This window comes from Ochlerotatus camptorhynchus, unplaced genomic scaffold (assembly GCF_037179485.1).
Source record: "Ochlerotatus camptorhynchus isolate MF236.1 unplaced genomic scaffold, CSIRO-AGI_Acam_v1.1 ptg000180l, whole genome shotgun sequence".
Lineage (NCBI taxonomy): Eukaryota > Metazoa > Arthropoda > Insecta > Diptera > Culicidae > Ochlerotatus > Ochlerotatus camptorhynchus.
In genome coordinates this window covers 1,797,406-1,809,004 of record NW_027040670.1, presented here as the reverse complement: position 1 = coordinate 1,809,004, position 11,599 = coordinate 1,797,406, and the positions used below count along the sequence as shown (strand labels likewise).

At 37.3% G+C, this 11,599-nt stretch overlaps 1 protein-coding gene across 1 annotated transcript; it reads right to left on the bottom strand.

Annotated features, from left to right (window-relative positions):
- Nucleotides 1–7,857: 7,857 nt before the first annotated feature.
- Nucleotides 7,858–9,198, bottom strand: LOC135701920 (amyloid protein-binding protein 2-like). The gene has a single exon (XM_065222868.1). The coding sequence runs from the start codon at nucleotides 9,196–9,198 to the stop codon at nucleotides 7,858–7,860; it is 1,341 nt and encodes a 446-aa protein (XP_065078940.1).
- Nucleotides 9,199–11,599: the final 2,401 nt, after the last annotated feature.

Sequence of the window (11,599 nt, the reverse complement as noted above, 5' to 3'; positions counted from 1 at the left end):
GCGTCAGCAAAATACAGAAAAAAGAAGAGCATAGAATGCTAAACTAAATGCGTAAGTAAGGGAAACGTATAAAGTTTCACTGCAGTCATCTTTTGACTGCCACTAACGCTACACACTAACAGGGGTGTTAGTTTTGTTGTACACTACACTGTTATACAAAACCATCCAAACCATCGGCCCTTTTCAGGACCACCACAACTTTCCACAAACGAGTTGAGTTATGAAATTCATTTTATTCCAAAACAATATCCGAAACAACAAACTAGAAAATCGAACCTAAATTTTGTAGTCTACGTCAACAATGCGGTCGTGTCTTGTACACCACCGTCCAACTTTTTTCTACTTCAAGGAATGGCTTTATTTCTTCATCCAGCTTGGTCTTCACTTTCTTTGGTGTTCTATCATATCTTTTCCTGAAGCTATTTTTTTCCGTCACATTCCCATTTAATGCTCATTTTCTGTTGAGAAGTCTACATAAGGCTTGTTTTGTCCAATATATTCAATTCTATTCTGATCGTTTTGTAATATTCCTGCCCCTTTATGGTGTTCAATTTCTCCTACTAACTAATGGTTCATCTCTGTAATTCCTGTGTACAATATCCTCACTTTATCCTCCTCTTTGTTCTTTTGCTCCCCTATTCTCAAACACTGACAATCGTTTTGATAGATGATTATATGCTTATCATACAGTTCTGCTGCTGCTACTAATGATTCATATCCTAGCCTAGCTAACCCTTCTAACCCTTCAGTAAGAAATAATTCTAATCTTTCTCTCTTTGACAGCATATAATTGGCTAAAATTGTTCTACAATTCATAATTTCCTCCTACGTACAGTTATAATTTTCTTCCTCTTGTTCAACTGGTCTAACAAAGCTCCAACTAAGCAATTCCCATCTCCTTCCATTCTTTGGATCAATATTTCTTCCCCTATTTCAAATTTCTTAGTAAAATGCGTACTATTTCCTCTCATCATCGTTAAACTTATTCCATTTGGTCCATTTCTCCTGAGTGGTCAACTCCATTATTTCAACAATACTGTAAAATCTGTCTACATCGTCTACAAACTCAAAGAAAATATTAACATTTCGTCTCCACTGCACAATTCCACTGGTTCAAAGACTTCCAAACTCTCATCATTGGCGTTACTAAAGGGGGTGGCAAGGGGGCCAGGCCCCCTCCAGAATTATCTAGAACGAGAAACGTAGAGAAGCACAGCAAACTTTGTAGAAGTTTTGCAAATTTCGTAACATTTTGTGGAGCTGCATAAAACTTCATCTAAGTGTACAGAATTTTGAAAAAGTTCAGGGAATTATGTAGAATAACTAAAGATAGTTCAATAAACTTCAAAGAATTTAAGGGATAGGGAACTTCGTTGCAGTTTGTCAGAGATCTTAATTCTAAAAATCTATGAACTTCTTGAGGGTTTTGGGAACTTCGTTAAATTTCAAGGAACTTTCCAGATGTTCAAGAATATTTGTATATGATAGGTGCCTTTTCAGAAGTGCAAACAAATAAACGGCACCAGTGGTGTTGTCGTAAGCGTGATTTCCTCTCACTCCAGCAGGCCTGGGTTCAATCCCAGTCGGAGCCGCCGGGATGTTCTGAGGCATAACAGCAGGCAGAAATAGAAGTTGAAACAGTTGACGTTTTTTACTACACTCGCTTCGATGTCGTGCGTGACAGTCTGTATTATTCGTACACTAATGCTCTACCGTCTTCTCTCTCATGTAACACAAACGGTAGAATAACATTCGAGCAAAAAGAAAATTATCAAACAACTATTGTATGACGTGTGTGATTTTGTTCTAATTCCTCAATTTGGAGTAAATTATACCATTTCCGATCAAAAATGTTCTTACTAGGGCATTGTTGCTTGCTATTTTCAGAATTCACACAAGCACAACATCAGCAGCTCTTATTATGAGAAAAACTAAAATACATACTGAAGTAATGAAATTGGGTTGTTAGCGGAATGCTAAATAAAACAGCAAAAAAGGTTATCTTCCATTTAATTCCACTTAATTAATTTTGGTATCCATGACAGATACGTATTTCGACTACAATGTGCAGTCTTCATCAGTGTCATTCCCACTAAAGAACTTATCAAAATCTAACCCCCTTAAGTACTCATCCCCTAGGTAAAAAAGTCAAGATCATAGGTATAAAAATGAAACTACAATGTGTTGAATCGGAACCTACCTAACTAATAAAAACCAAAGATTTAAGTAAGCTAAAGGAGAAAAATCTATACAACTCTCTAATAAGGAAAATCCCCAAAGGCTTGGTAGCCATCATAATGAAGTAATGAAATTGGGTTGTTAGCGGAATGCTAAATAAAACAGCAAAAAAGGTTATCTTCCATTTAATTCCACTTAATAATTGTATTTTCATTTTTATACCTATGATCTTGACTTTTTTACCTAGGGGATGAGTACTTAAGGGGGTTAGATTTTGATAAGTTCTTTAGTGGGAATGACACTGATGAAGACTGCACATTGTAGTCGAAATACGTATCTGTCATGGATACCAAAATTAATTAAGTGGAATTAAATGGAAGATAACCTTTTTTGCTGTTTTATAAAATACATACATTCGTGACGGTCTTCGGCGACAGTGTCGTATGACAGAGCCTGTCATATAACGTTTTAGTTTGGTACTGTAAGTTGATAGCTTGTTTAGCAAGCGTCGGAAGCAAAGGCAGTCGATTATCACAGAAAATGCGTCGACTACGATGATCGCCTACAAGACTGGGCAGAAATAAGAGAGATTTTTAAAAAAATATGGAATTTGGAATAAATTCAGGGAATTTCGTAAAAGTTGAGGAAGATTAGTGAAACTTAAGGGAGTTTTGTAGATGCTCAGGAAACGTTGCATAAGTTGCAGGATATTCTTTCAGACATTATTTCTAGACTGCAGGAAATATTTAAAAGATCTCCACATAGACGAAGATATTATTTAAGTTTTCTGGATATTTCTTCCGAAACTTCAGGTTGATCAAGTTCTGAGGATCTCCAACTGTTAAAAATTCAATGTTCTTTCAAGACTGTAGGTTGTTCAGGAAGTACCGGAATCCGGAACAAATTGATCATTATGCGTTGCGCTTTTAATTGTCACGTATAACATTGTCGGTGATAGATACCAAGAGAAACATCCTAACAAACGATCAAAGGACTGCACCGATTGATGTCATTACCATTCAAGTAGCATTTTTTACTAATCAAAGTGTCGATAAATTCGAATTATTTAATAAATTGCGGTAGAATCCTTCAAATATCAAGAAATGAAATTGCCTACAATTAGGCGCAACTGTACATTTAAGTCATCTTTTTTTGGCGTTTCTGCTGAAAATACTTTTCACACAAAGGTTTTAGCATCTGAATCGGATTCAGGAAACCCACATTTAATAAGAACAATTACTAGAAATGCACTGGGAAGCCATTTGAGGGGTTGATCAATTTTACCCCATTTTGATATTTTCAAATTTAAGATTTCAAAAATTTCATAAAAATTACAAAACATCCAAAATTACAAGAATTCATGCAGGAGGATGGAGCTCGCATAGCTACTAATTTAAATACCATTAGTTTTTCAATTAACTTTGTTGAACAAATTTATTTAAATATTTTAGTTTTATTTCGATCAATTTGTCGCCGGATTTATGTATTTATTTATTTATTCGTCGTCAATCAAATGTAGACCAGTTTAAGTTACAAAAACACTTAACATCAGCATTTTTGTTCATTGTCAAATCAATTGTTTCATAATGCTCATTATAACAAGACATCATTCTATTTAAAGGCGCGGTCCTGGCATAGTTTGTTCTTTGGTTGTTAATATAAAACATATTTCTGTTTCTTAAGGAACGAGTGGGAGCATACAAATTTAGGTTTTCTGAAATCTCTGTGGCATTCACTCTTTGTGCTACAACATCGTTTATAAAAGCTATTATTGCAAACTACCTTCGTTTTTCAAGTGCATCCAAATTGATCAACATACATCGAGACTCATAAGATGGTAAGGGTAAACTCGTCCAGGGGAACCTTTTCATACTCATCATCCGTAAGCACATCAAATTGATTTCTCAATTGAAGGAGGATCAAGCTATTTGCTCTTGTCTTTTGCGCTTAGACGCCATGGCGGCAGAACCAAGTTTCTCCAAATCGACTTCCAAGCAGATTACTATAAGAATCCGATCGATGGCCAAGCAAGATTACCTCAGGTAGGGTCCAAACAAGGATCGAAGAGGAATAAGAGTCAAACAAGGTAGACATTTTACACGTAATATTGAGCAATGAAAAGTGCTGTTTAAATTTGTTGTAGCCTTAGGTAGACTCAATGAATGAGACTTTGACTTTATTTTACTTCATCACAGTTGAATATTTACCGACAGTAAAGACCCGAACGCAATGACAGCGGCCTCCCTTAGCTCAGTCGATTAAGGCGCAGCTACAAAGCAAGACCATACTGGAGGTGGCTGGGTTCAATTCCCGGTCCGGTCTAGGAATTTTTCGGGTTGGAAAATGTCTCGACTTCCCGGGCATAGAAGTATGATTGGACTTGTCACATAATTATAACAATGCAAAAATGGTACAGGCATCGAAAGCTCTAAATTAATAACTGTGGAAGTGCATCTAGAACACTAAGTTGAGAGCACGCTATAAGCTAATATGCGATATGCAATAAGCTTGAAATGCGAAGAAGAAGGAGAAGAAGCAATGACAGCGAAATGGAAAAGCCCGATCTGAGTAAGCTTCCTATTCGGATAGAAAACTTATTAGAACCAAATCCACTTCAATTGAACATCTTGATGTCATTTGTGATACAACTGCAACTGCGGATGATACAAGCTGTGATATAGTATAGCTACAATATTAAGCTAACAAAACCCACCAGCTACAGTTCTACACAGAAACAAAATCTATTGGCAAAAATACTATATTGATGGTTTAAATTAAATACTCCCACCAATAGATTTGTGCAGAAACGAAATTTATTTAATTTTACTATTTTTTCTATCAAAACTACTATGCCGTTTGAGTAAGCATAGTAGTTTTGACAGAATGGTAGTAAATTTGATTATATTTTTAGTCAACTATACTGAAATCATGGTAGATTTAACGGCATTAAGCGTAGTTATATTGAAAATAAGTGTTTTCTGCAAAATAGTATTCCTAACTATGGTCTTTGTTTCAGTGTAACCAAACTAGCAATGGGCGATATTGTGAAAAATATCGATATATTGAATTGGAATGTATCGATATGCTCAAAATATCGGGCGAAAAGTATCGATATTATCGACATTGTCGTATCGATACAGGTTTTGGGGAAGTTTCGTTTTTCTAAATATAACGGCAGGGGTAACAAGTAAAGAAATGTGTTATTATAATAGAAACAATTGAAAACTCATGGAATATATAAAAAAACATAACATTTCAGATCATATTTTACTCATTGAACCAGTATGTGTCTTCAAGAGAGCTTAGAAACACCAACTTCGCCATTCTAAGAGCGTTGAGTCTGAACCGGTTTTTACATCTGCCAGTTCTGGAGAACAGTCTTTCAGACGGTACAGATGTTACCATCCTTGAGAGGTAGTCTATTGCGATCAAGAAGAGATGTGGATATTTGCTTTTAATTATACTCTCCAGGCTTCAAGAGGATCAGATGATCTGGGAATGACTTTCTGTTGTAAATAGTTGCGAAGCTCTCCAGATATTCCGCTAAATTGGTTGGGTTTCCTTGATGCCGTTTTTTTTTAATAGTCACTTTAACGCTCTTGGGTCATTTGTGACTTGTCTGGGGGTGAGATTTGAACTAGTGACTTTGGCGTGAGAGGTATGGATTTAAACCACTACGCCAGGGTTGCCCCCTGATGCCGTTTTTTCCACGACCTAAATTAAGAGAAAGAGAAGTTTGTAATATATTAAAACATAAATAAATTAACAAGTTAGCTACCAAACGGTCGTGAATGTCCTACAGGCTTTGTTTGCTGCCTTGAATCTGGCATGGTTTATCATCGTTTGTAATTTCTTCATTTGTCAATGTGTGCTCCTGCTCTACACCCTCTCTGCTGCTTTAAGTTTTTCGGAAACAACTTTCATCACACTCGTTTGCTCTAGTGGGTCTAAGTAGAACGATTTGAACCGAGGGTCCAACAGCGTCATAATGGAGAGTCCGTTTGTTGATTCAATTAGCCGACATCAATATTGGAATTGATCCAGCAAAGCCGTTTTTAATTCATTAACTTTTCCAGTTTTTGGTTCCAATTGAATCCAAGACCTGCAATATTGAAAATATTAAAATTCGGCTTTGGTTCAAATTATAAAGCATAACGTACATTTTTCATGATGCTCATTAAGGGAATTACTTTTCCTGCCAACGAGCTCTTTTTGGCTTCGAGCTCCGTTATAACATGCATGATTGGTTGAAGGATATTGCGACCATCTGTAGCCGTAGCTAAACCTGCTCCAAAAAGCATGGAGACGTTGTCATGCCATAAAAGGACAACTCTAACATTGTCTGTCAGCAGAATGAAACTGTCTAGCATATGATAATTATTGGTCCACCTGGTCGGTTCATTCTTTTTCAATTTTGAAGCTTACGCTCTGTTTTCCAGCCTTTTCTGTAGCGCTCTCAGATCATCTGCAGCATTTGTTGATCGTTTAAAGTAGGTCACGATGCTACGAATTTTTAACAATAATTCTACAAACTTTTTAGACTTTTCAATAGCCACAGTAGCCGTTCTACTGAGAGAATGATCAGTATAAACAGAGTATCGGTCATTTCCTCACACCTCATTTTCAAACAAATAAATAACTTAGTCAATATTCCATTTTGTGCATGTAGCTTTGAACTGCTTTACGAAGTGATCTTTAGTATGAGAACCCTCTAAGGGGTGTGTGACAAGAGCTAAGGATTTCATAGTTTTTTGGTCGTCGTTGAGGAAATCCAAGATCATGCCCAAATAACTCTTATTGTTTCCGGTGTCTGTCCACACATCTGCTTTCATACTGTATTTGTCACAGCCTTTGATTTCCAATTTGATTATTTCGCTCAATGACTATGACAATGACAATGACAGTAAGATATTTAAAAATAAATTAAGTTCAAATTTGCATCTAGAGAATCGATTAAAAAAACATTCAGATGTATCAATATAATATCGAAATAAAAGTATCGATACACAGAAATATCGGGCTTTGTAGTATCGATATAAAATATCGCAATATCGGCTCAAAAGTATCGATATTATCGATATCGTTACAGTATCGCCCATTGCTAAACCAAACCATGGTGATTTTGAGTTTCATGAATTTTGCTTTACATTCGAACGTGACCCGTCACTGCTGGAAGCAGTAGCTTTGTGTTTGCCATCGGTGGAGATTAAAGAGAGATTGCAAGCTATACTTTCTCTTTCTAAGAAAACGATGTACAACGGAGTCATTTTTGTGTGGAGTCAACTCTCAGCTTCATTTTTAATTGTTAAGAATAGCCTCGCAACATCAAAGATCTTGGAAAATCAATATCAAGCATGATATTTTGTTCCGGTATTACGCGTGATATTATTGAGAGCATATGAGAGCGGTAAATGTCATTTGTTGGATGATTTTGCCAACACTGAGCGCAACTTAATTTGATTCGAGATATGGCACGCCAAAACAGAAACGACTCATGATCCAGCCATTTCGTGATATAATTGATTCCAATTGAACAAGGAATCCGACTACCAAATTTCTATTGGTGCGCCTCCATCCAAAGCTCAGAGCCAATCAAATTCAAGTTGATTAGATTTTAAACATTTATTGAACAACGCCTATTTTTACAACTAACAATAATAATTTCACCCAACGAAACATTCACTCAGCATTCAACTGTGCACACTTATCCTTGATCTCCTGGACGGTAAACACCTGAAAGTCGCTCAATCGTGTTGCCCTGATCTCACCGACAGCCACCAGATCTTCATCCCGTCCCTTCAGTATCATGTTTCGGACCTCGAAAAAATGCTCGATAATCTTCCGGCGTTCCGGCATGATTTGATTGGCCAGCACAATCGCCTTCTGGATGTGATCGTACGCCATATCGAACCTTCCCGTCGTTTGCGAACGATGATAGAATCCGTACGCCAAGTAGCTCTGGATGATTGCAACGTGTGGCGTGTACTTGCCGTATAGCTTGGTGATGATGTCCAGCAGTTCTAGCAGAATGGGAATGGCATCGGAAATGGCATTCATTTTCAGCAGGCAGACTCCATAGGTATAAAGAGTATCAGCGTAACGGCGGTGCAGGTGTCCAAAGGTATTGCGAGCCCGATGAATGGCTTGACTGGATATCAAACTACCATTCTCGAAGTGCTTATTGTGAAAGCAGTACAGCGCTTCGAGTTGCAGAACTTCGATGACGGTTTCTGGTGCCGTAGATTCGTTGACGAGGTGCATAGCTTTCGAATTCCAACGATGACTTTCATCGACTCGACGGGCCTTGAAATGGTGATTTGCCACTTCCAGATAAATCTTGAGGAGGATTTCGTTGTCTGTATCGTCTTCGATCAACGTGAGCAAGCTCTGACATGTTTCATCAGCTTCTGCCGTGAGCAAAGCGCTTCCTTCCGAGCGAAGCATTTTCTGCATACAATCAAGCACCAACATTTTGTGTAAACGGACATCTTTCACGTGTGAGATCAATCGCAATGTAATGTCGAACACTTCCATGCTTTGGTGAAACCATCCAGCTTCGTGCAGATAATTACCCAGCTTCAGCGCTTCCACGATACGACTCTCGAACCGCGGCGAATTCTCGTCCAAATCCTGTCCGTTCACCATTTGGCAGTAGTTCGTCGCCAAATCCGGCAAAACCGGCTTCCCGATTAGACTCGCTTTTCGTAAGCAGTTTTCCAACACGAGCCGATCCGTGGCTTCATGAGAGAACATCCGCGTAAACAGAACCGGATCGGATAGCTCCAGGTGTAGGGACGGTCTCAACGCAGGATAGTGGGACATCTCTTCCAGAATACTGCTCAGTGCCACGGCAGGGAGGCCATGCAGTTCGGCGATCCTCTTGCCAGGCTTGCCGATGCGGTTCAATTCGCTGACGAATACTTTCACACTCCGCTGGTACAGAGTGGGAACCACTTTCGGAACATTGCTGATGCCGCTGAAGCGAGCTTTGTTGATCACGTTGAAAATATCCGGGAGCATCATTTTCGTAGAACGTTTAAACTTTGTGTCGACTTTAATATTGTTGTTTTAATCAAACTGAGTGATGATTTCTGACTGAGGATCGTTATGCTACGGTGCTGTTATATTACGGGAAAAAGTCTTCGACAGGTATAAATAGGCGATGTTCCTACCTAGAATCACACCTATACCCGATATTTGACAGGTAGTCATGCATGGTATCATGGAGTCATAGTAGAAGCATCTTTCTATTGCAAGCCTTACCTAATCGAGTGTCAGCAAATGTAAACAATCATTATGCATACAGAAAATGATGGTCAGCTGCCTGTAGGGGAAGTATCCGTGAAACGATTTAGCTAAAAAAAAAAACTGATGTTAGGTATCCAAAAGTCGAAAGGTTCAATAATTTGTGCACACGTAGGATGGAACGGCAACACATATTTAAATAATATCAATGAAATATTTATTTATTTATTTATTTATTTATTTATTTCATCAACCGATGTAGACTAGTACAAATACATATACAAATTTGTTTTTCTTAAGAATATTAAAAAATATATTGTCAGCTATTATATTTTTACTTCCTACGAGTTATGATTCCGTATGGAGTTAAAATATTGTTTTAGTTTATGCCGAGACATTGAAAAGTCAATGGTTTCGCAGTATTGATTGTAAGACGCCATCATGCGATTTAATGGCCCAAATTTTGCATAATTTGTGCGATGATGGGTTACGGCAAATAAATTTCGATTTCTGAGTTGTCGAGTAGGTACATAAAAATTTAATTTTGATAAAAGTTCTGCTGAGTTAATGCGCTGCGAAACGATATCGTTTACAAACGAAACCATTGCATATTCACGACGCTCTTTTAATGTTTGTATGTTTATAAGCATGCAGCGTGCTTCATATGATGGAAGAGGAAATGATGTCCAACCTAATTTACGAAGGGCATATAATAGAAATTGCTTTTGTACTGATTCTAATCTTTCTTCGTGCGTGATTGAAAATGGAGACCATACAATGCTGCAATATTCCAGTATTGACCTCACATAGGCAATATATAGTGTTTTAATTGTGTATGGGTCCTGAAAGTTATAGCAAAAGCGCTTGATAAAGCCTAGCATGTTATTTGCCCTGTGAATAATTGTATTGTAATGGTCTATGAAAGTTAGTTTGGAGTCTAAGATAATCCCTAAATCCCTGACTCTTTCACATTTTTCTACATTCTGATTTCCTAATGCAATTGAAATGTTTGATGGTGTTCTTTTTCTGCTAAATGATATTAAGTTGCATTTTTTTACATTCAGTTCTAATAGGCTTTTTTTACACCATGTGTAGAATATGTGTATTTCACTCTGGAATATATTGATGTCTTCATCATTTTTTATTTCCAAAAAGAGCTTCATGTCGTCGGCATAGATTAGAAATTTTATTTTTTTGAGAATGAAGGAAATGTCGTTTACGTACAGAATAAAAAGAAGAGGTCCCAGATGAGAGCCTTGCGGGACTCCTGAGGTGACTTGAATTGGGGTCGATTTCTTTCCGTTGAATTTAATTATTTGTTGGCGGTTAGTTAAATATGATTCAAGCCATTTCAGGAGTCCTGGCTCAATTCCAATTTTTTTCAATTTGAAAAGAAGCATTGGTATGTCAATTCGGTCAAATGCCTTGCTAAAGTCTGTATAGAGAGCTTCTACGTGGTTTCCATTATCCATTGCATTTAATGAATAGTCTATAAATTCAAGTAAATTTGTCGAGGTCGAACGTCCTTTAAAGAAGCCGTGTTGCATGTCAGTAATTCTATTTTTGGTTTGAAGAAATAATTTTTCATTTACAATTGCCTCGAAAAGCTTTGGAATGCAAGAGATAATGGCTATTCCACGATAATTACGTACGTCAGATTTTCGGCCAGATTTAAAAATAGGTACTAAAAATGAGCTTTTCCATATTTTTGGGAAGGTTCCGGATTCCAGTGACATATTAAAAAGCCAAAACAATGGAGCAGTGAGTTCCATTGCTAGACTTTTTAAAAATACTGGAGGAATTCCGTCAGGTCCAGGACCTTTTGAGGCGTCTAAATTCTTTAAAGCCTGCAAAATATCCTGCACTTGAAGTTGATTGACGCCAATGTCCCTTGAAAATTCTGGATGAAATGCAGAATAATCGCGGTCGCGATCTTCATCGGAAAATGTCGTATAGATTTCTTGAAAAAAAATTGCAAAAAGCTTACAATTTTTTTCCGAGCTATCCCCGACACGTTCGTCAAGATGCATTATTGATGGAAAATTGTCAGATTTTAATTTGGTTTTTACGTAATTAAAGAAGTTCTTTGGGCAGGACTTTATTTCAAGTTCAGTTTTTGAATTAAATTCTTCAAATGCATTACTGATGGCTAAATCTAGTTGATCGCATAAGTCCA

What these genes read in the sequence shown, in the direction of transcription:
- LOC135701920 (XM_065222868.1), bottom strand. Translation starts at nt 9,198, where the DNA reads ATGCTCCCGGATATTTTCAACGTGATCAACAAAGCTCGCTTCAGCGGC.